Raw genomic sequence first — 20,893 nt, 5'->3', positions numbered from 1 at the left:
TCCGTAATTATGATGGTGCTGGTGACCGTTTGAGCGACTGCGTTTCAAGGTTCACACGACCCCTAGTGGACAATGAAATGCACTTTTGCTTTATCCGATTATTTGCAAACATCCGCAAAAATAACTCGATAATGGGATAGACGAGCCATAAGATTTCTAACGACAAAAGTAAAAGAGACAATTGCGATCTCTAATTGCAACGTGAAGACTCATGGAATGTCGCCCATTATATGACCAAATCATGAATATACCGTCCATTAAGGAGACAGATGACATTATAAGATCGCTAAGATTGTCAATCCGACCTTTCATTTTCCTGAAAAACGTTGCTGAAATTTATTATGTTTGCTTTTAAGTTTCTTTTGGCAATAATAGGCATTAATCAAGGTCGCGCAGAAGAAGCCACTTCAGAAGATGAGAAACAAGTAATATCCTTAAAACAAGAAGAAGATAAACAACAAATAGTAAGCTGATAATATTTTTTGCATAAGAGCAAGAATTGTGCATAAAATAATATCTTTGGCGTTCAATATTGGCCTAAAAGTAACTAAAGAAGAGTTTATGAGGGAGTGATTATTAATAATTTACTGTAACTAACCCTAGATGATTTCAAAAAACTTTTTGCGGAGCCGGAAATCATGAAAAAAGTGCTAGTGCAGTTTTGTCAGGCTCGTCGAGACGAGTCGATTGGTATACGTCACTCTTGAAAATTTTAAGGATTTAGCGGTTAACCGGCTGATTACCGGAAATCACGTTGTCAGCTCCCGTTTTTGTTCTAGTCGTCGGATTTTTATGTTTGAAGCGTCAAAATGATCCTTATGATCAGGGCTTCTGTAGCCTCCGAGATGAGACCCATATCTCAACTCCTGCCGAGCTTATCACTAAAAGTTTGATTTTTACGCACTTTTTGCAGTTTGAAAGTTCATAACGTTAAATTTTTACGGTAAATACTAATAAATCTTCTTCGGTTTTGATAGACAATTGAAAATTAGTAATACCAACCGTTCAAAACCTTGTAACCAGCCGGTAAAAAAGCGCTGAATCAAAATTATGCCCTCAAAGACCACTTTTTTGATTATATTCACCCAGATATGTGAATTTCAGGAAATTTAAATTATTTTAGTGGTGATTTTTCGGAGATAAGGGATATAATGATGAAAATGCGCTTTTACGCATCTTCAGCAGCTAAATGAAGTGCAGAGGACTCCAGCGACACAAGTTAAACTACCAATAAGTGCGAGAAGAAGACTTCGCTATAAAAAGGCTCAGAAAATGCGGACTTAGGTATTTAGATCCGTATTAAATTTTTGACCGAGTCTTATCACTGACTTCTTTGAAGAAATAAATTATGTATGAATAAATAAATGATGTGAATGAGAATTACGGGGAAGCTTTCAGTTCGAGCGGGGTCTTATAGTCGACAGTCCAGCCAGATTTTTCGTACTTGATTCTACATTTTCTACAATTCAACCAACTGTGAGAGATCTAAGCCTGCACGATTATGAGTACTGCTAGAAATCACGAGTTAGTAAGAAAGACTCATGGATCTAATGAGAATATTCATCACCTGATTCCTGGCATAGAAGGCTCGAAGCTGTATAATTTATTAAGCATCACTATTAGAATAATTTTAATTTACAGAAATTCACATATCTGGGTGAATATAATCAAAAAAGTGGTCTTTGAGGGCATAATTTTGATTCAGCGCTTTTTTACCGGCTGGTTACAAGGTTTTGAACGGTTGGTATTACTAATTTTCAATTGTCTATCAAAACCGAAGAAGATTTATTAGTATTTACCGTAAAAATTTAACGTTATGAACTTTCAAACTGCAAAAAGTGCGTAAAAATCAAACTTTTAGTGATAAGCTCGGCAGGAGTTGAGATATGGGTCTCATCTCGGAGGCTACAGAAGCCCTGATCATAAGGATCATTTTGACGCTTCAAACATAAAAATCCGACGACTAGAACAAAAACGGGAGCTGACAACGTGATTTCCGGTAATCAGCCGGTTAACCGCTAAATCCTTAAAATTTTCAAGAGTGACGTATACCAATCGACTCGTCTCGACGAGCCTGACAAAACTGCACTAGCACTTTTTTCATGATTTCCGGCTCCGCAAAAAGTTTTTTGAAATCATCCTAACCCTGTGTCACAAAGGCTTTGTGATAAATAGCTTTGAATTGCTCGGTTCGGCTAAATATTTAACGTCAATAAACAAGGCGAGAGATTTTGCTAAACGTGACTAGAATCGATCACTGACAGTGAAGATTGTTCAAGATATGTGCCAAAATTCATAAAAAGGCGAAGTTAGTAATCCCGCTTATTTAGATGAATGATGAATGCTCGCCTGCTTGCGCACTCAACGCTGACTGTTTTCAGTACTCAATAAACTTCAAACAACGTTACACTGAATGCAGGTACGTTTCTAACACTCGTAATCACAAGACCCTCAGAGCTGCTCTTGGGGTTTATGACTTGCTGGTTTTGGGTGAGTCAAAATTAGAACCGCGCAAATAACACAACACCTTGTGATCATGCATCATTTGCTTTAGATGTCGTGATGGCTTTGGTGAGGCGGGCTACTGGGCGCGTGACGATGGACGCAGAGGACCGTGCGAACCTGTTCTGGGACAAGCTCGTTACCACACGTGGCTTCCTTATGAAACGCACGGTATGGTTGAATCTTTCATCTCTTCATTTTTAGACCGCGAATACGTCTCACTCGTCCAGCCCCTCGTCAAGAACTTTTCCAAAGCAAAGAAATCCAGAAGCGTTCACCGAGTCTCGCTTGCTCTGTCAAGTGCTATCAAGAACTTCATGGCCGTCTCCTCGCAGGATAGTGGTTTGAGTCGAGATTAAAACGAATTCAATTAAGACAGCTCACTTGACCACAATTACATTACGATAAAACCCATTTGAAGCCAAGGTCGCGATTTCGCTCGTGCATGCGTAAAGTGAACTCTTTTGGAGTCATAATCGGCTCTCAGAGAGGTAACCTCAAGTGCATTTTTAGCATGTAGTAAACTTTTTAGGTACAAAATATAAAAGCACGATGGGTCTAAAAAACGAATGCAGCCAGTGGCAAAGAAGCTGGGACTCGACTTGGTCGACGAGCCTCTCCGCGATTAGCAGATGCTACAATGACATTGTCGACTTCTTCTTTACCAAAGACAGACGACAGTGCATCTCTATTCATAAAAAACTGACTCGCAAAAGTAATTGATTTTATAACTCTCGAATTCGAAACTTAATTATTTGAGTTCACCAATTCAACAAAGTGGTTGGAAAAGTATGCAAACGACGCTGTTAAAATTCAAGTTCTAGCGATGACTACTGGATCAGATCACGTACTTCATGTATAACATGGCTGAAGATCGAGATCATTTGCGACAAAATTTAAATAAATTGCAACATTTGTTCTATATTTATCGAGCTTATGCGCATTTCTTCCAGTTTATTCAGGATGATGCTTATGGCGAAACGGACTTCATGTGGAAAGCGATATTGGGAAAGGCACTGTCAGGGGTAAGTAGTCACCCTCAAAGTTAGCTCTGACTGTAAGGCAAATTTGCCCGAAATCATTCTCCATTGTCTAACTGTCTAACTGAAGTCTGAACTCCTGAACTTGGACTGACTAAATTTGATTCCAAACTCTGGAGTTGTCCGAACTCCACGGACGAATACGAACAAATCCGGATCCTGGCAAAAGTCTTGTCTTGTCTGCCCTTTTTCCTTCCGCAAAAAGACATAAGTCTAGTCTTTCCGTACGGATAAGACTGGACAGATACGGACAAAATAAAAAGTGCACTGACATGTCCGTTCAGAACTTAGATCACCCTAGATCCAATGCTTAAAGTTTTTATTTTTCCAAGAGACAGGCAGAACGATTTCTCGCAGGCGTAACAAGTATATCGGCCGTGCGCTGACGTTAAGTTTTTTCCCATAATTTGCACGAGAATCAAGCCGCCTTTCTGATAAAGGAGCAGACGAGCTGTGAACTAATCGATTGAACGGTCGCTACTTCTCAGAGGCCGGCGATCTCAGATTCCTGAGTCGGCGATCCGCGTTTTTCTTGAATGAATTGTTTTTATTGTAAGCATTTTCATTTAGCAAGAATCGACAGGATTAACAGAATTCAGAATGGTACCGTCAGATCTTGGTTTGGTGCAACAGACGAAGATGAGCGAATTGTTTTTGGATTTTTACTTCTGAAGATGGGGGTTTTTGTGAAAGATGAAAAAAAGACAAGCGACTCTGCTGAAAAGCATAAGCGTTGTTTTACTATTTTTCCCTCTACTGGGCCACTAGTAATGGCGTATACTTTCCAGCGGAGTCGTTGTTAGCAGATTGAAAGTGGTTTTGAGTTGTTGTTGAGGTAAATTCGAAAAGCGATTGGTATTTGGATACAGATATTTAGCGCGAACATTAAGAATACAAAAAATCTAAGAACAGACAAAATTCAATACTAAACTAACGTTGCCGCACATAGTCCATGACTTTTTATCTTTATCGTAAACAGTTTCTTCGTCCCTGAGTGTGTACTGTGTTCTTTTACAATATAAACGAATTCACTAAACAGACCTGTTACTCTTCCTGTGATCAATAGAGTTGCTACTTACACTTTTGTCGTGAATGTGTTCCCAGGTTCTTCGTTGTGATGGTAATCTTCGCGGATTTCAATCTCCTTGCAATTAAGAATCGGATTCGACTGCATTTTTCGCTTGCAGCAACTTGCTCTTTGGCTCATTCGATCCTTCACGTCCTTTACAGAGTCACTCGGCTTGCAAGACTCCTTGGGGTGAACTACGAAATTTCCCCAGTTCGTGGTTGGGACGTGTCGCTCCCAGAAATGTGCCACGTGATCGCACAACCTATTGATCTCAGGAGTTGAGCAGTGCGAAGAACCAGCGCTCAGACAGCTATTATCAGTATGAAACGAGCGTTTGGTTTCCATTTTACATCTGGTTGGAATTTCTCTCGATGTTCCCTTCAGGATCATAAGGTTTTTTTCACAGTCGGGTTTCTCTGCTGAAATTTAGCGCATAAGAAGTCGAGCTTTCTTATATTAGGACATACCGTCAGAGTAGAAGTAAGCATTTTTGATGAAGGTTTTTATCGAATGAAAGTGATGATCGCAGAGAAACTTCTTCAGTTCGTTGTCGTTGAGGCTCTGCCTGTCCGGTTTGCAGATTCCATCATAATTTCCCGATTCATTCTTTGCTGGTTCGCGGTACATGCGTTTCCCCCTTCTTAGTCCCTCTTTGTGGCGTTCACGTCGCGTTAATTTACGAATTTCTGCCCCTAAATTGGTAGAATAGAGAAAGCAGCTCACAAAATAGCAATTTGAGGCGCCACCTGCGGTCACGAGGAAAGCTCACGCGAAATCGAATCTCTATTTTCCTTACCTGATAGTTTGAAGGAAGTAAGTACACTCGAAGAGTCTCCACTGTTTTCACTGATTTCCATCGTAAGATCAAGGCGGCTGCAGCTCGCAAGGGCAATGAAAAGAGAAGCGAGTCTGGACATGCTGGAGTATCTGTGTTTAAATAGTTTAAATAAAATTAAATAGTTTAAATAAGGTTAATTGTCTGTGTGCAAATGATGTCTTGACGTTCTCCTTTTGAGCGAGAAACAACAGAGCCGCAAGCGGGGAGTCTGCGGAGAATCTGTCTAGGTAGAACGCCCTCTTCCTTTATCGAACTGCAAAACATAAAAATCTGCGTAGCAAGTAATTTGACCTACTAAATTAAGCCAGTACTTATTTCCATACTCTTTCAGCTTTTCACTATTTCCACGAGAATTGGAAAATATTCCGATTCCTGGATAGCTTTTGCAATCGAATGGTCCGTGGGAAAATTCATTTTAAACCTAACGCTATGAAATATGGAAGCTCGTTGACGAAACTCAGTAAGCTCCTGCAAGCTACAGGCTCAAACAGCTAGCAAATTTTCTAGATATATTTTACCTTGTCATTCGAAGACTTGAGATAACTTTTAAGTGATGAGGAGTAGCAGCAGGCTTTTTTATATCTTCACTCTTCAAGAATTTATGTATATAATACCAAGGGACTATGGCGCCCCTACTTCCCCCATGTGGGTAAGAAAAAAGTACTTTTCTATCCCCGTGACGTACATGAAAAGCTAAGATGACGAAAGCAGCGGAAGCACTAAAGCGAGAATCTAGACAATATTTATATTAATCATTAATATAAAGAATAATTAAGAAAGAATAATAAGAAATTATAAGTTGTTATTGATGTTCTTCTTGAAATTTCCAAAACCGTATTGTAACAAAACTTATGTTTGTTGAAAAAAGGGTAATCTCCCTCAGATTATTAATACAAGTTTTCTATTTTTTTCTGAATAAATTGAGTTCACTGGAATTCACAGCATCTATTAAATGTAAAAGCAAAAGATTATTGTTAATTTGAGAGTTAACTGATCCTTTTCAACGATCACATGGTCAACTGAAATCAACGACGATTACGGAGTGCAGCAGTTTCAAATCAAGTCGACTCTGTCAAAATTACGATAAATATCTATCGGTAATATCAATTAATTAATATCTTTCGTCAGAGATCCGAGCTAACACATTCCGATGTTATTTCAAGATGGCAACAAAGTGAAATTCCAGAATGGTACCAGCTATTTAAAAGGTCTCACGATGAGATTCAAACCTCACGTTAGGAAGTACAAGATTAAATAGACGACTATCTATCTATCTTGAATAGAAGTGAATGGTTGCTACATGAAATCGCAATAGCTATGAAAAGAGATGAATCTATTAAGCAAGAGCCTCTATTGATCGTCTTGGGCTAAAGGGAAATCTTGGGCTAAAGCACGTACATGCAGGTGCATGAAGTAGTTTTTTATATTATTATGAATGATAATATATTATTTTACTGGAAGACAACAATGTATTATGCGGTGAAACAACTACAAAATGAAAAAAATTGTCGAACATTATCATCATAATAACAGAAAGACTGCAGAATTCTCGAAACCCGATCATCTTTGGGATATACCTGATCGAGACAGTGTTGAACGTTTGCACGGTGGTAGACAAGATTATTGGAATCTAGATAGCCGCTTGAGCCGAGGGAAGATGAGTCTGTTCCAACAGGAAATTCCTGAGGAATGCATGAGACTGATGCAATGATTAGACTAACGTCTGTCTCAGACACTGAGATTAGATCAGAAATCCAAGATTCACATAGAAGGCGAGAACACAAAAGACGACTAGCAGGACGCTCCCATCGCCATGCGTCACCAATTGCCAGTGATTACCGTTCTCAGGTCACAGTTAAAGACAGAAGACTGTCCCAGTGGTTCTCTTTTTCATCATATTCTCATCCTTTTTGCGCAAGAACTTTCCGTTCTTGCTTACTTCGCGCGAGGAAAATCATCCTCGTGCATAGTCCACTAATAATGCAGACAAAAATACAACTCAAGTTTGAAAACAACAATTTAAATTATTGAAATGAAAGATGAATCCTTTGAAGAATAAAACAGGCTCTCAAATGACTAAATAATCGCCTTCATCATTATACTCTTTCAAGACAACCTGCCCCGTAGTCTTCTATGTCTTCAGTGACGACTTTTTTACTAACTTGTTAGGATAAATTGTAAAGAGAAACTACATTTTCCATTTTATTTTCATTGACAGCTAAAGAACAGAGGGTCGGTCGTTCAGTTCGTTGCTTTAGAAAAAAATAGTGTACAAAAGTTGAAGCTGAGAGTTTAACTCGAAATATAAATTTTATTTAATTAATGTTTCCTTTTTTCGAGCTAGCTGAGAAGACGTGAGTTCGTATAAACAAGAATAGCCACTGATTTTGTTCGTCAAATCGGCTCAAACTTGAGAGCGTTGCGCACTTCTTAACCTGGTTTTAGTTTTCATTTATTCCTACTCGACAAAACATACCGGAAACGGCGGAAGTGGGTGAGCTTGAGCCGTCCAAGTCTTCTCCCTCAGGTCTAGCGCTATCTTCGTTGTCTCCCTTTCTTTTCGAGATTTTGCGCTCTTTTGCTCGCCTGAATAATTGACGTTAAGTTCTGATATTTCAATAATGAAATCTCTGCATTAAGCATTGTAAGAAAGAAGAAATCGATCTTACCTGTTCTGGAACCAGATTTTTACTTGTCGTTCTGTAAGATTGAGTTGCTGTGACAGTTCCCCTTTTCGCCTAAATTGAACAATTAAATGGTTAATTAGCATTCTTTTATTCCATCCCCAATAAAACTATCAAAATCCCTAGCAAATCAAAATTGATCGCTGCGCCGCATGGCCTATTAGCTTGTTTTAAATAACCGATTTGGAATTTGATAATCAGTACTAATATATCAATAAAATAGCAAAACTTACTGTATAGTTATGTATTTGTTGAATGCAAATTCTTTCTCGAGCTCCAGTCGCTGAGTATCAGAGTACACGACTCTGTACTTGTCTTTTGTTCGCGTCCTCGCGTGGTTTGGCGCGGCTAAACATATATATTGAGCTTATCAGCTGGCGAAATGGGTAGTTATATTATCTGCTTGATAATTATGATTTTCTATTGGCGGTACTACTTACACTGAGTCTCAGGTGCGCCAGTTCGCTTCATCCAGTCGTAAGGGTGTCGCCGGTGGTTCTTTAAGAAAGAATTAATACCATCTGCTCTTAGAAGAACGTATTTGACTTACATGGTCTGTGGAGTACAAATCAAAGGGCGGCACTCGGGTGAAAGCGGATACATCACTAAGAGTTTGCTTTATATTTCAGTTCAACTGCCAACACCAGTAACTGATGAACACTTACGTTGGAGTAACAAGCGCGTCTCCCCAAGCTACTGTCGGTAAAGAATGAGGTAGAGGTGCGTCAATCGGCGAGACCATTTGGTTAGGCATCGAACTCGGAAATAGCTGACTTCCAACATCCCTGAGAATTTGTTCAGGGGTGGAAGAAGGATCTGTCGATGGATCGCTTGGTGTCAGCTCAGCCGATGAGTTTGTGGAAGCTGTGAGACCAGTCGAATCAGAGGAAGTGTAGTGGCCGTAATCGCCATAATAGCCTGAACAAAGATAAGCAGATGTCTACAAATTTCATAGTTGATTTATGCGAACATAGAGGTATAAACTCACCATAAGGCTGCATCGCATAGTTCTGAGTGTAGTTTCTGTTCATGTTGTCGGCTCCGTAACACAGCATTTCTAAAAGACATTTTTCAACCATCTCAGAATCTTCTCCAATTCCTAACTTGTGAAAAAAAAATAATTCAAAAATTAAGTGTTTTATCGTCGACTTAAAATGAAAATGATTCCAATTGGTACTTTGTGGAAGTAAAGAGAGAGGACGAAAGGGACGCCGCTGTGTAGATGGCGTTAGAGAAATAGAGGAGAATTTTCCGGAGCGGCGGGGCTCGTCGAAAACAGCGTCGGAACTCCCACGCTAAGCGCTCGCAACTGTATTTGGGAAAGGGATGAGACCTGCGAAATGACAAATTGTTCAAAGGTCTCCCTCCGCGAACGATGGCGGAAGTACTGTGATAGCTCCTTTCGCAAGTGATGAGCTCGAAGGAGATCTCTACCCTTCCGTATTCCCCGTGGTGCAGTATTAGTTTTTTGCATTATTAAAGAACGCAATTTCGGCGCTCAGCGGATATTATTTATTGCCTCGGCTATGTAACTGGCGAGTAGGTCGATTATTTGGCTTATGCAAATCAACTCGTAGCCTACTGTGTTTATGGAGACCATGCCTCGATTAACGTTCTAACGGAAACGAAACCAAAAAGGTCGCGAAATTCCAAACTAAGCATTGAAAACTCAAGAATCAGCTGTAGAAATTAAAATAAAGAGAGAATGTTTGTCCCGTAAATAAATATGTATAAGCCATGTTTAGGAAATTCTTTTGATGAGAGAGTGAAGGTAATCTCCGTGGGCCCAGGTGGGAAACTTCGTTCGGCCTCTGTCGAATAAATCAAACGCCAGTTTGTTCAGAATACTCAAAACTGGAGAAGAGAACGAGGTGCCAAACAAAGGGGTATCAAGACAAACTTGACTTGACGGACGCTCCCCCCAGCGAGTATCCAAGAGAAGGTTTACAAATTTACGCGCTTGTAAAATCAGCAGTCGTTGTTTACTCTCAAAATACAATAAATTACTAAATCACCCCTGTACTAATTTATAGAGGCCATTTTCTCCCATTCGATATGTCATTTTCAACTAGAACAATCAGTGTATTTCGACTCTTTAATGAAATGGAATGGTCGCGTTAATTCTATTTTGCTACAATTTTTCTCTTTAAGAAAACGAGCGTTTTCTTGAAATGGACGATGCAAATAATTCTCAAAAACTTGAATAAAACTATATAAGCATCAAATTTTCAAAAGTGTAAATCGCAAAACTATGTTCTGCAATCATAGAAGAGTACTCTAACTCGGACTTACGTCAGCAGTACTTTCCTCATTTTGTTTTTTCTCTTTGAATGCTTCTTGGGGAAAGTGACGCAAATCATGGATGGAGTGGCTTTATAAAGTTTAAGTTAGCCATAAAGAGATCCCTATTGCTACCATAAAATCAAGGCATAGTGTTGGCCGGTCTTTTTCAATTGTGTTATATCACGACAATATAATAATTTACTTGTTGTCTTTTGAAGGGCTCACTTACCAGTGGTCGGATTTATAGCTGCCGCCGGCTAAATTGCTTTTGCCTCGAGGTGCTTCTTCTCTCGCTCTTCTTAGATCGTCAACCAATAAAATAAAAATGTTCCTTTGGTAATATTTATTTCTTTATTACTATTTTTATTACTGCCAAGTCTGAGCTTGTTCTGCTCCTTGGGCTACCCCTCGAGGCTCCTCCTCCGCGCGCCATTCGCCAGAGGGCGTTCTGCCTGTGGCGCGCGAGATCGTGTACTCTTGGCGAATCACAGACGAGGAAGCCTTAGCACGCCTAAGCTTTGCTCATCTTATAGTTGTGGTAACTGCTCTGGCGTATAAGAACCATAAACCAAGCCCCTCACCCTTTGAAGAAAGCTAGAAAAGTCGAAAACATCTGAGCTCGGTCATAAAACCTAATCATCGTTCTTTCATGTAAAAGAGTTGACTCATTAACTGTTCCAACCAAGCAAAACGTATGTGAATAAAACTTTATTTTATTAAAGACTTTTCTTCGTCAATTGTTTTATTGTGTTTCAAACCGCTGCCTTTTCCTACACCAGAGAACTCGATTCTTCGATGCTAGCTTTTTTCACTTTAGAATTCATTAGCTATGGCAATGTCCAAGTGCCAGAATAGTGAGCCTTTGGGAACGTCGTGGCTTTGATGGGATCATCCGCCGTGGCAGAGTGAGCCCAGCTGCCGAGCTCTTCTTTTTGATTTGGAAGAAATTTTGGACAGCAAGAAAAGAAAACGCAATTGATGCAGCTGGATCAGCTCTGCGCCGGATTAGTGCAAAACGCAAATATTTAGCGTGAAAGTGACATGGAGGAAATATTCCATAAAAGCTGTTTTAAAAAATCTCTGCTTATTTTAATCTGTGTTATTCTAACAGATAAACAAAAGGATATGCTCAACCTCAAGGAATACCCACAACGGCATTCGCTATCTTGGAAGAAGGTCACTAGGGTCGTGGGGATCATAAACGCGCCACTCAAGCAGCGGGAATTCTGAAAATGAATTTCAATTAAGCCGTGTAATCGGGCTCTAATTTCTCAGATCGCCAACAAGCTGTGGATAAAGCAGGCTCGAATGGTTGTAAACTTGATGGTTGACTACTTATTTATTTGTCATTTGTTAGTTTATCTTTTTCAAAAGGTGTCGTGTGCTTAACGTAAACGCTTAGTTCGCCATCACGCAGAAAAGTGGATATTGAATTAATTCTCATGCTAAACGGATTTATGGTCTCTTGAGCTGTGTTTGATCACATGATAAGAAGAAGAATTGGGCGACAGTATGAAGTGTCCAACGCGCTAAGGTGACTCGTAATCTTGGCTTCAAAAAATAAGGTACTTGATAACACGGAAGCTGTGTATTATTTACTGAAATTTTCAAAAAGAGGAAGTCAGCCAAAATAAAGCTGGGTATCATTCTGCTAAAATGAGTTTTAATACTGACTGTGAATTTGAGGCGCAGGTCGAGGCATATCTTTGGCCTCGACGAGAAAATAGAAGCGGGAAATGATAGTTACGAGTAATTAAGTCAGTTGTCCCTAATTAGCAATGGCTTGTTGATCTCCCGCAAGTGCGAAGTTCTCAATTACTGATCAACGTCTTATCGATCACAATATAACAGTATGCAACTTGTTCATGATTGTAATTCACGTCGCAGCGGGATAAGACCGCTCAATTTCTGGATTTCCACTTGGAAGAGCGAAACAAGGTCAGTAGATGGAAATGCGCCCAGCAAAAGTCGTCGATTTCGATTTCTTGATTTTTGGGGAAAATCGATCGCACTGCGCTTGTAAAATGGAATTATTCACCAGAAAACGGGGGAAATGCATCCGATGCACCGTGATTTACGACCCACGCTCAGCAAATTGTTTAATTTTCGTTCTTTTTTGATAGCGCTGCCAATTTCTGGAGCTCAACAGTGCTCACTTATTTATTCGCTTGAGGATTAATCCACAGAGCTCAATTAGAAAGTGAGCTTTTAGAAAATTTATTAAGAAGATACAGGTGTGGCATTCGGCAGAAAAGATGGAAAAAAGCATTTTCTTCATAATCTTGTGAGGACCTCGTCAGCGAACAGCGCGGAGCGGATTTTCTTGGGCTCAATGGATCCGCCATGTGAGCATTTTTTCGGGGGATAATCGACCTTGTCGTCGTCGACTTCTTCTTCGCTCAAGTTTTGGGCGAACTCAAGATCGCACTGGCATACATCCTGTTCGAAGGAATCTTTTCCTGAGACGCATCTATTTAACGGCTTTATACATAATTCCAAGTACTGTCAGTTTCGAAAAGGATCAAGCAATACGCTCGAAGATATACTGTTAAAGCCATGCCTATGCTGTCTTTCATTGAACTCGTATTTTGGCCGGTCAATAAACAAGAGCTCGTGATGGCTCGTAGCGTTGTGTTGATGGATTTGACGAGGTTTTCGTCCTTTCTCGGCACGGGCAGCTAGATGAATACACTCTTTCCAAGAAATAATGAGGTTGTCAACCGAGTCCACCGGCAGTCCTTTGACTGGCATATTAACGTCCAAGTAGTTGTCTCCCGAGCATCCGTAGTTGTTCATTCCAAAAGCTACGTGAGGAGCATATCTGTCGATCATTCCATGCACGTCGTTAATGGAATTAACGTGGCTTGACTTGACTTCTCGCGACGAAACTGTCCCAGCGGCAATGATGAGAGACTTTTTCATATCACAAAGTTTTTTCTCTTGAATTTTGAAAAGGAATTGATAAGCGGATGGGACTGATTCGATAGAGAGGCCGTTCTTTTTAGATAGCAAAGGGCTCGGTAGCGCCGCGAACCTCTGGAATCGAGCGGTGTTTTCACGATAGAACATTGTGTACAGCAATAATATTGCCGCTGATAGCATTAGACCCTGCCCTAAATGGTAATTTAGCGTAACATTCCACTAAAAGATCTTCGACGTCAATTTATGGTTTAAAACACTCATCTCGATTTTGAAAAGCTATCAGATTTTGATTTTTTGAACAGCTTTCTTTCTAAAGCGAGAGCTTCAAAGCATTCTTCAGAATATTTGTTGATGTTCTTACGAATCTGATAATTCTTGGACGTGTTTTCAGCGCGTTTATTTTTGAATTTCAGAACAATTGTCAGAGGCAGGGTTCGGTAATTTGAGCTCATGCTAAAACTCAAGGAAACAAAGCTTGAGACTCACGTTTTTTAATTTGAGTTTTGAGAACTCAGAGATGAGAGCTCACGTGAGAAATCAATTCTGGCGATCCATGAGCCAATCAAGTAAGCGCTCGCTTAATTTGAGTTTTGAAAACTCAAAACTCTCAAATCTCCCAAAAACTCAAAACTCTCAAAACTCTCAAATCTTCTCAAAATGATTTCTCAAGTAACTTTGAGTTCTCAATTTGAGGAAATTTGAGCGTCTAGCCAAAATGAGTTTTAGCTTGAGCTCAAATTACCGAACCCTGGTCAGAGGTTAGGAAGATTTGGGAACACATTTGATTTTGCCGTTGAATTTCCTTGGGTCGACTTTCCATCTTCGAGGAGTGCCAAGACATTTCATTTTGCGCGGGAGGCCGCTCTTTACTTCAAAACCAGGCCCACAGAGAACCTTAATTTATTGCTTTGCGAACTTATTTTCTTATCTAAGAATACCTTGCATTTGTATTTTGCCTTTTCGTCAGAATTCGGTTTGTCGCAAGGCCTATCATATTTAGGAAAGCCCGCTTCACATCCTTTACACTAGAACAACGAGTTTTATTTTCATTCCTGCGCTTTCAATCAAAATTTCGCACGACGCGTCTTCAAACATCCTTCTTCCAACAGAAAAAAGTGGAAAACTAGATTTGAGAATTACCTCCAGCTCCGGAATAGGAACTTTCGAACACTGATGTTGACCTCTTGTTGAAGCTACGATCACGCGCCGGTCTGAATCGTAGTCGAAGTTCTGCGGGAATTTCCAAACACTTGCCACACTCTCGTCAACAGTAAAACCTGCTGATACTGGACCGAATGTCTCTTTGGATTCTTTTTTCTTCTTTTGGCCGCTAGCTATAATAAACAGTAAAGGCAATCTGAACCATCTTAGAAACCATTTAAAAATAGAACGAAGAGCTTCCCGAAGACGCGCATTTTTCTAACTTTGCTGTTGCGGGCTTTGGTTTTTTTTCAGAAAGTGTGATGATCCCCTGCAAAGTCGCGCTTTATCAAAAGCTGCACCGACGCCACCGCCGCCGCCGCGCGCCCCCAGATGAGTGTGTATCCTGATTCCGGATGAGATTTATTCGGCTTCACCCTGCTATCCTTCCAAGTGTGATGAGAGATCTACCCAAGTGGCCACTGAATTTTCACTTCTCACACGCGCTCAATTCGAGCGTGCGACTTTCGTACTTCGAAATGTTCCTTGTAATTAGCCAAAAACACGTTCCATCAATCATCTGCTGTCAGATCATCATCATTTATGCTAATTTTATACTCATATTTATCATTTGGCATTTTATTATAATTCACTTTTTCCAATCTACTCAAAAATCGTTCCAAATTAATATTTTATCAAATTTCCGCCGTAAAGAGTAGAAAAGGAAGTGAAATAAGCGTCAGTTTATTTTTCAAAAATGAAAACACTTGGATAGTCGAACTCATCTAGCAAAAACACTGGCAATTAGAACTGGGCTTTCAAAGCCCTAGAAAACCTTAAAATCTACCCCTTTATTTATCTTTAACGGAAATCCTGCCTATATAAATTTCTTCAGATAAAAACTCAAATATGATAATTTCAGGCTTTCATAGTTTTTTCGAATTTCAAAATCCTTTTTTTTTAATTTCGCTTGTGCGAATAGACTCAAGATAAAGTATTGGCCACGCCAGATTAACCCTTATCATTCATAAATTAGCAACGGCAACTCAATATTTTTGTCCAGGGAACGTGAAGCGGAGTCCTTCCAACAAGAGCGTCAACGGATGTGTTTCCTATCTGCACGTTTATGAAACTGTCCCTATCTTTGCCTTTTGAATTCAGGGCAGAATCCAGCGAGACTGATTTCTGTACGCCATCAAATCAACAATTACTTGTCCATTAGAGCCCAATGCTAAACAAAACTAGAAAAATGTGATGCTTTTGTGATTTATGAATCTGTTTGTCTATGGCGTCGCATCTCCTTGACTACGCTGTGATGGCTCTCAATGATCAATTAGAACAGAACTCCTTCCGCCTCAAATCGGCTTTCTTCAACTAAATTTTTAAAAAGCATGCCAGACAAGTCCAAGAGTACTCAAAGCACGAGAGGAAGGTCAAAATCGAAAGCTCCAAAGGGGAAAAAGGTGAGATCGCTGATAAAAAAAATAGGGAAAAAACATGACTATCTAAAGGGCTCGAAGTCGAAATCAAAAGGGCGAAGTAAATCCAAAAAATCGAAAAAGGCAGAGAAAGTCCCGATAGACATAAACTCTGACGCGGCAAGAGAAAACCTTGTTTGCATCGCGCATAATATCCAAGGTACTCATCATCAGCTATTCTGAAGTTATTATTTATTTCAGATGCGTATTTACACCGAGGGATCGCATGGAAACCCAAAAAGAAAAAGGGGAAAAAGGGAAAAGGGAAGAAAAAGAAGAAATAGTTTCTGCCTACGATTTATACAGTCATAGTTTTGTTGGTGTAATTATACTTCGATGTAAATAAAATTTGTCATCAATGGTCGCGAATTTAGGCTGAAATGAATTGGTTTGCCGGTTAAAGTCAGTTTTTTGTAACAGTTTTAACGATCCAATCTTTCGCGCTCCACGTCGAAGAATAGAGTCCAGGTTGGCCTTTTTTGCCGCAGCCCTCTCCACGGGATACGACGCCGACAATAGTAGCGCGGCCATCTTGAGCACAGATCAGCGGACCACCAGAATCGCCTTGACAAGCGTCTTTTCCTGCATCTGTTAATCTTATTTGGCTTTCTCGATTGTTCATTTATCGAACCAGAGTAAATAAAATTATCTTTTATCTATAAGAAATATTCTTGGTGTCCTAGAAAGCCCGTCCCCGTCTCCGTCGAAATCAGGAAGGCCGGCGCAAATATCATCAATATTCAACTTGCCAATATTTGAATATTTTTGACAATAATCCGGGCCGAGTATGTTCACTCCGGCTGATAATATGACATCCGAATACTTTCCAGAGTCGTACTCAGTATCTCCCCATCCTGCGACCCAACAGGCTTCTCCATGGTCGATTGGTCCCGAAGGCAAGCATGCGATTTGCGTAGAGACATCATTACTAATAATAGAATAGGGTTCACGCGTTATGAATACAAAGAGGCATACTCGTTAGCCTGTAAAATACTCTCGCCGAATTTAATCAAACACCAGTCAGAATTGTCTGGATCGCCATCGCTCTTTTGTCCGTATTCTGGGTGAATGAAGATTTGTGAGCTTGTCATTGTCAATGCTTCATCATCATCTTCAGTATTGTACTCACCGAAGCGAGCGGTTATTGTTTTTTCACCTTCACAGCAATGTGCAGCTAAAAACATATTTTGTGTTGACCTTTTTTAACTGGTTCTACCTGTTAGAACCCACTCTTCGTGAATAATAGTACCGCCACAACCCATTTCCAGGTAAACTAGCCAAGGCCAATCATTTTCGAACGTTGTTACGCCGCCGATGATTTTAGCGTTTTTCTTTTGTTTTTTTCTTGAGTCCGATTCTTTTATGAAATTTGACTTATTTGCACATGTTTTCAGTCCAGTGACAATACTGTCCATTAGTGGTTGGAAGTCTCCAAGTGTCGTGCTCGTTGGCTTCACGGTAGTTGTGGCTGGATTCTCTGTTGTTTTTTCGGCAGTAGATGTTGTTCCAGTGGTCGTTGTCCACACAGATGACTCTTCCTGCGTAGTCGTTGCTGATGTAGTCGACGTTGTAGACGCTTCTTCTGTTGTGGTCGGTTCATCTGTAGTCGTGGTTGATGTTGTTGTTGTTGTTGTTGAAGTTGATGTTATCGTTGTAGTTGATGTTGTAGTTGTCGTCGAAGTCGTCGTCGAAGTAGTTGAAGAGGAAGTTGAGGGAGTTCTCCTTGAGGTGGTAGAAGTTGTCACTGACTCTGTCGTTTTTGGCTCAGTTGTGGTCGTTATCGAAGTAGTAGTTGGCTTAGTTGTAGTCGTAGAAGTTGTCGTAGTTGTTGGTGCATAAGCGAGGCAATATTTAATACACTCGAAAACCGGATCTGTTGCTTGGCGGTTTCCAAAATTAATTGTGACTTTTAGCGGTCTTGATTAATTAATAAAAGTCTTCAAATTTAAAGTTGGTCTTCGACCTTTCCTGGACAACTTGCTTCCTCGGAAATCTCTTCACGTTGAATTGGTATTTTTTCTGTCACTTCTTTACTCTCTAATGGTGCTGATTCTACGACATCAGAAAGGTTTATCTCTTCTTGAATATCGTCTTCGAACGTTTGTTCCTTGAAGTTTGCTGAATTTTCCATAGGAACTCTAGATAAGCCCCGCTTTTTCTTTTTCTCTCTTTTCTTCGCGTTTTGGCCACTGTTATTCCACTGTATTTCGAGTGCATGGCCGATAATAAATAAAAGAGGGTGCAACTTCATTTTACTCTTTTTTCCTTTTTCAACTTCTGAAAACCTTCAGCTTCACCGAGGTGAGCTGGCCTCCATGTTAACAACGATGTTTTTGTTATAGATAATGTTCATCGAGCTTTGATATAACATATCAATCATATTTCATTTTGACACCGATTTTCTGTCTAATGGACATTTCTATTTCATCTCTAAATTTTAGAAGCAAGGTTACTCTGTTCATTTTCGTGCTGGAAATTATAATAAATTGAAACATAATTTTCCATTATTTATTTCAAAGAAGCCATCAGTTCAAAGCGTATCTCGTGGATTTCAATCAGCCGATCCAAAGACGAACCCTAGTAGTAATAAAAACAAGCAAGATCATTTTTTTTCTTACCGTTTCAGCTAGTTTAACTTGCTCTTTCTTTAACTTTTCATCAAGTTCTTTAATTTTTTCAATGAAATCTACTTTCATTACTTTCTGCTTCTCTGAGTTCCTGAAACATTACTGTGAGATTGTCTAGTAGGCGTCTGATTAACAGTGCTTGAAAGTCGATTATTATCCGATTTACTAAATTTATGATTGAGAATTTTCGAACACGTATTTAGACGCAACTTTACCTCAAAGAGAGTTAAGCCAGTTTGCTCTTACACCAGATTTTTTGAGTTAAATGCCCTTGAAGAAAGTCACAAGACCTGCTTAGAAAAGCAATGGATTATTTACCCTTTGAGCTGACTTGTGAAAAGAATGAAAGCAGCTCAGCGGATTCAAGATTGAGTTACGCGCTTTGGGAAGAAATTTAATATTTCATAAATTTGGAATGTATCAGCAGAAAATGGCAGGGAAAGGGAGTGATTAGCTCATTCCCTTCTTTTTGTTGTTTTTATTGAAGATTTTCGAGAGAGATCGCGCGAAGGAGGATCCTTTTCGTTTTTTCGGGTTTTCCTTGGAATCGTCGCAGCTCGATGCGGTTACTGGTGTCGCCGTGAAGACGACATCCCCGTCCTCATGTATTGTCGGCTGAAAGGAATTCGTGAAATAAGAAAAAGTTTTAGATTGCACCTGTTTTCGTCTCTTCTCGCGCAGTACTTTTGCCGAATCCTTCACATTACTAATTCTTCGTGCTTTCTTCTTGGACCTGCTGCCAGCAGGATTGGAACGCACAGGCGCGTTGATCGAAGAGTTCATCGATACTCGTTTCGTCAATCTGGCGGTGGAGTTTGGATCCAACCGCTTCAAGGGTCGATCCTTGAAGAGTTGCCTCGAGACTGTTCTGACAGTACTAGGAAGCATCTCGGCAAGGAAATTTTCGGATACTCCTTTCCGCATCGCCCCTTTTCGCGGCATATATGGCTTGACCTAAATTTATCCTCAAGTTATCTTTCTCCTTTGATTTATAACCTGTAATTCTTCCTCTGTTTCCCATTGATTTTCTTCATCTTGTTTATTGCATTTTTGATCTTCTTTAGTATTGAGATCAGCGTAGCTTTTTGGCTCTTCGTTTTTTATTGTCGGTGGTTTCTCGGCCCATTGTGGTGTCTGTCTTTTAGAGGATTGCTCAATAATTATATATGATAAATTATTATTGTGAGTTTTTCCTCGAAAAATCTAGTTATTAGCTTAATAATCCCTGTTCCTTATGGTCACACCTGGCCCATTTCCTTTATCTTCAACATCAACAACGATAGAGTCATTGCCAGCAACCAAGACAAACGATTGTTTCTCATTTTTAATAGGCGACTGTTGAAACAGTTTTTAGATAAGATGAATAATTCTATTCTCACACCTGGTTGAAGGTACCATTGTGGCTCATTCCATTGCGCGACTTCAAAGTAGAACTCATTCTTCTCGACATGTGCGGCTCGTGCTTGACCTTTTGTCCTATAGTATTCGTCTGGACGGTGAAGCGTGAACCCACAGAGCCATCATATTGGCTGACGAATCGATTGATAAAAACCTCGAAAAGAATTTTACCTGGAGGTATTCGCGCTGGCGATTCCACTCTCTTTAGATTTCTCTTGTGGATTACTATCTCTGTTCACAAGTCCCTGCGCCCTGTGCCTCGGAAAATTATTATGCGAGTTTGGCTCAACTTTTGGAACGGGGTATTTTCCACGTTGACGTCGATTTCTAATAGTTTTTTTTATATAAAATTCACTTTTTTGCCTTTTACCGCATTCCTGCATTGAAATGCTGGAGTTGAAGTTGGAGAGAGTTGTTGTTCATCACGGTGGGGTTCCAGAACATGAAACCAGAGTTGGCAAGTTGGCCCATTTGAGAAAGTTGTGTTAGCGGATGGTGTGCCCAAGGGTTCCCGCCATTGAAGTTCGGTAGTAATTGACCGTTCATATCCGCCATTAAAGCAGGGTGGAACTAGAATCAATGTTGACACTAAATTCTGTCTACTTGTCTCTCTAATCTTACTGGCATCGTAACAACCATCTGCTGTGGAAAGGCTCCGTGGATACTGTTTCTATTCCCATTTTGAGCGTGAAGGTGAGACGAAAAATTATAATTCTGACTACCATACATCGCAATAAACTCGAATGAAAATCGATGCGCGCATGCGTTTTTCATAAATGCGATCGTATCAATCTTTTGTGTCCCGATTTCTGTTAGAATTGTTTTTTTCAAGATGGAATAAAAACCCCTTCTAAAATCCAGCACAATAGATCGATCAATGATCATAGAGCATTTTTGGTGATTGACGAAAAT

At 40.0% G+C, this 20,893-nt stretch overlaps 7 protein-coding genes and 2 long non-coding RNA genes across 10 annotated transcripts; 2 read left to right on the top strand and 7 right to left on the bottom strand.

Moving 5' to 3' along the window:
• Positions 1-372: 372 nt before the first annotated feature.
• Positions 373-3,393, top strand: LOC145709557 (uncharacterized). The gene is made up of 5 exons (XM_081787244.1): positions 373-464; positions 2,331-2,419; positions 2,555-2,993; positions 3,035-3,217; positions 3,263-3,393. The coding sequence occupies exons 2-3, from the start codon at positions 2,331-2,333 to the stop codon at positions 2,859-2,861; spliced, it is 396 nt and encodes a 131-aa protein (XP_081643370.1). The 5' UTR covers positions 373-464; the 3' UTR covers positions 2,862-2,993; positions 3,035-3,217; positions 3,263-3,393.
• Positions 3,394-4,105: 712 nt separating this feature from the next.
• Positions 4,106-5,581, bottom strand: LOC145708261 (uncharacterized). The gene is made up of 4 exons (XM_081785916.1): positions 5,408-5,581; positions 5,079-5,303; positions 4,622-5,030; positions 4,106-4,573 (listed from the first exon to the last, which is right to left on the bottom strand). Exons 1-4 carry the CDS (start codon positions 5,526-5,528, stop codon positions 4,468-4,470), a joined length of 861 nt encoding a protein of 286 aa, XP_081642042.1. The 5' UTR covers positions 5,529-5,581; the 3' UTR covers positions 4,106-4,467.
• Positions 5,582-7,687: 2,106 nt separating this feature from the next.
• LOC145707993 (uncharacterized) lies at positions 7,688-10,810 on the bottom strand. Of its 2 annotated transcripts, none has more exons than XM_081785595.1 (9): positions 10,646-10,810; positions 9,122-9,190; positions 8,799-9,051; positions 8,684-8,738; positions 8,574-8,631; positions 8,367-8,481; positions 8,119-8,187; positions 7,926-8,035; positions 7,688-7,884 (listed from the first exon to the last, which is right to left on the bottom strand). In XM_081785595.1, the coding sequence occupies exons 2-9, from the start codon at positions 9,186-9,188 to the stop codon at positions 7,880-7,882; spliced, it is 732 nt and encodes a 243-aa protein (XP_081641721.1). In that variant the 5' UTR covers positions 9,189-9,190; positions 10,646-10,810; the 3' UTR covers positions 7,688-7,879. The 2 variants fall into 2 exon arrangements, with proteins under 2 accessions (XP_081641721.1, XP_081641720.1); XM_081785594.1 differs by having other exon boundaries at positions 7,688-7,878.
• A 1,823-nt stretch (positions 10,811-12,633) lies between these two features.
• LOC145708453 (uncharacterized) lies at positions 12,634-13,378 on the bottom strand. The gene is made up of 2 exons (XM_081786124.1): positions 12,977-13,378; positions 12,634-12,886 (listed from the first exon to the last, which is right to left on the bottom strand). The coding sequence occupies exons 1-2, from the start codon at positions 13,336-13,338 to the stop codon at positions 12,691-12,693; spliced, it is 558 nt and encodes a 185-aa protein (XP_081642250.1). The 5' UTR covers positions 13,339-13,378; the 3' UTR covers positions 12,634-12,690.
• Positions 13,379-13,780: 402 nt separating this feature from the next.
• Positions 13,781-14,783, bottom strand: LOC145708636 (uncharacterized). Its single transcript, XM_081786330.1, has 4 exons — positions 14,714-14,783; positions 14,479-14,672; positions 14,277-14,363; positions 13,781-14,232 (listed from the first exon to the last, which is right to left on the bottom strand). Exons 1-4 carry the CDS (start codon positions 14,751-14,753, stop codon positions 14,098-14,100), a joined length of 456 nt encoding a protein of 151 aa, XP_081642456.1. The 5' UTR covers positions 14,754-14,783; the 3' UTR covers positions 13,781-14,097.
• Positions 14,784-15,817: 1,034 nt separating this feature from the next.
• On the top strand, positions 15,818-16,557 carry LOC145707299 (uncharacterized). Its single transcript, XR_014134743.1, has 3 exons — positions 15,818-15,941; positions 15,990-16,116; positions 16,158-16,557. It is a non-coding gene; the product is annotated as an uncharacterized LOC145707299 (long non-coding RNA).
• A 44-nt stretch (positions 16,558-16,601) lies between these two features.
• LOC145709169 (uncharacterized) lies at positions 16,602-18,087 on the bottom strand. The gene is made up of 4 exons (XM_081786850.1): positions 17,991-18,087; positions 17,173-17,862; positions 16,932-17,130; positions 16,602-16,884 (listed from the first exon to the last, which is right to left on the bottom strand). Exons 1-4 carry the CDS (start codon positions 18,085-18,087, stop codon positions 16,602-16,604), a joined length of 1,269 nt encoding a protein of 422 aa, XP_081642976.1.
• Positions 18,088-18,459: 372 nt separating this feature from the next.
• On the bottom strand, positions 18,460-18,849 carry LOC145709999 (uncharacterized). Its single transcript, XR_014134988.1, has 3 exons — positions 18,799-18,849; positions 18,575-18,674; positions 18,460-18,533 (listed from the first exon to the last, which is right to left on the bottom strand). It is a non-coding gene; the product is annotated as an uncharacterized LOC145709999 (long non-coding RNA).
• A 102-nt stretch (positions 18,850-18,951) lies between these two features.
• Positions 18,952-20,733, bottom strand: LOC145707610 (uncharacterized). The gene is made up of 8 exons (XM_081785164.1): positions 20,603-20,733; positions 20,352-20,551; positions 20,153-20,308; positions 19,965-20,112; positions 19,818-19,918; positions 19,580-19,724; positions 19,241-19,537; positions 18,952-19,198 (listed from the first exon to the last, which is right to left on the bottom strand). The coding sequence occupies exons 1-8, from the start codon at positions 20,708-20,710 to the stop codon at positions 19,034-19,036; spliced, it is 1,320 nt and encodes a 439-aa protein (XP_081641290.1). The 5' UTR covers positions 20,711-20,733; the 3' UTR covers positions 18,952-19,033.
• Positions 20,734-20,893: the final 160 nt, after the last annotated feature.

This window comes from Oikopleura dioica, chromosome XSR (genome assembly GCF_907165135.1).
Source record: "Oikopleura dioica chromosome XSR, OKI2018_I68_1.0, whole genome shotgun sequence".
Lineage (NCBI taxonomy): Eukaryota > Metazoa > Chordata > Appendicularia > Copelata > Oikopleuridae > Oikopleura > Oikopleura dioica.
This window is presented reverse-complemented; position numbering and strand designations above follow the sequence as displayed.

Bases quoted from the DNA above. Each gene is read 5' to 3' on its own strand.
- LOC145707993 (XM_081785594.1), bottom strand. From the start codon at position 9,188: ATGCTGTGTTACGGAGCCGACAACATGAACAGAAACTACACTCAGAAC. The intron at 8,739-8,798 runs GTAAGTGTTCAT...GCAAACTCTTAG, and splicing joins GACGCGCTTGTTACTCCAAC to TGATGTATCCGCTTTCACCC. The intron at 8,188-8,366 runs GTAAGTTTTGCT...TGTTCAATTTAG, and splicing joins AACAAATACATAACTATACA to GCGAAAAGGGGAACTGTCAC.
- LOC145709557 (XM_081787244.1), top strand. From the start codon at position 2,331: ATGAATGATGAATGCTCGCCTGCTTGCGCACTCAACGCTGACTGTTTT. The intron at 2,420-2,554 runs GTACGTTTCTAA...CATTTGCTTTAG, and splicing joins CAACGTTACACTGAATGCAG to ATGTCGTGATGGCTTTGGTG.
- LOC145708453 (XM_081786124.1), bottom strand. From the start codon at position 13,338: ATGAAAAAGTCTCTCATCATTGCCGCTGGGACAGTTTCGTCGCGAGAA. The intron at 12,887-12,976 runs GCATGGCTTTAA...GCCGTTAAATAG, and splicing joins TTCAATGAAAGACAGCATAG to ATGCGTCTCAGGAAAAGATT.
- LOC145709169 (XM_081786850.1), bottom strand. From the start codon at position 18,087: ATGGAAAATTCAGCAAACTTCAAGGAACAAACGTTCGAAGACGATATT. The intron at 17,863-17,990 runs GTAAAGAAGTGA...GACCGCTAAAAG, and splicing joins AGAATCAGCACCATTAGAGA to TCACAATTAATTTTGGAAAC. The intron at 17,131-17,172 runs GTAGAACCAGTT...ATATGTTTTTAG, and splicing joins CGAAGAGTGGGTTCTAACAG to CTGCACATTGCTGTGAAGGT.
- LOC145707610 (XM_081785164.1), bottom strand. From the start codon at position 20,710: ATGTATGGTAGTCAGAATTATAATTTTTCGTCTCACCTTCACGCTCAA. The intron at 20,552-20,602 runs GTAAGATTAGAG...CATTGATTCTAG, and splicing joins AGATGGTTGTTACGATGCCA to TTCCACCCTGCTTTAATGGC. The intron at 19,199-19,240 runs GTGCAATCTAAA...AATTCCTTTCAG, and splicing joins GCGAGAAGAGACGAAAACAG to CCGACAATACATGAGGACGG.
- LOC145708261 (XM_081785916.1), bottom strand. From the start codon at position 5,528: ATGTCCAGACTCGCTTCTCTTTTCATTGCCCTTGCGAGCTGCAGCCGC. The intron at 5,031-5,078 runs GTATGTCCTAAT...GCTAAATTTCAG, and splicing joins TGCTTACTTCTACTCTGACG to CAGAGAAACCCGACTGTGAA. The intron at 4,574-4,621 runs GTAAGTAGCAAC...AGGTCTGTTTAG, and splicing joins AACACATTCACGACAAAAGT to TGAATTCGTTTATATTGTAA.
- LOC145708636 (XM_081786330.1), bottom strand. From the start codon at position 14,753: ATGCGCGTCTTCGGGAAGCTCTTCGTTCTATTTTTAAATG. The intron at 14,364-14,478 runs GTAATTCTCAAA...TCGTTGTTCTAG, and splicing joins TTCCTATTCCGGAGCTGGAG to TGTAAAGGATGTGAAGCGGG. The intron at 14,233-14,276 runs GTATTCTTAGAT...CAATAAATTAAG, and splicing joins AGGCAAAATACAAATGCAAG to GTTCTCTGTGGGCCTGGTTT.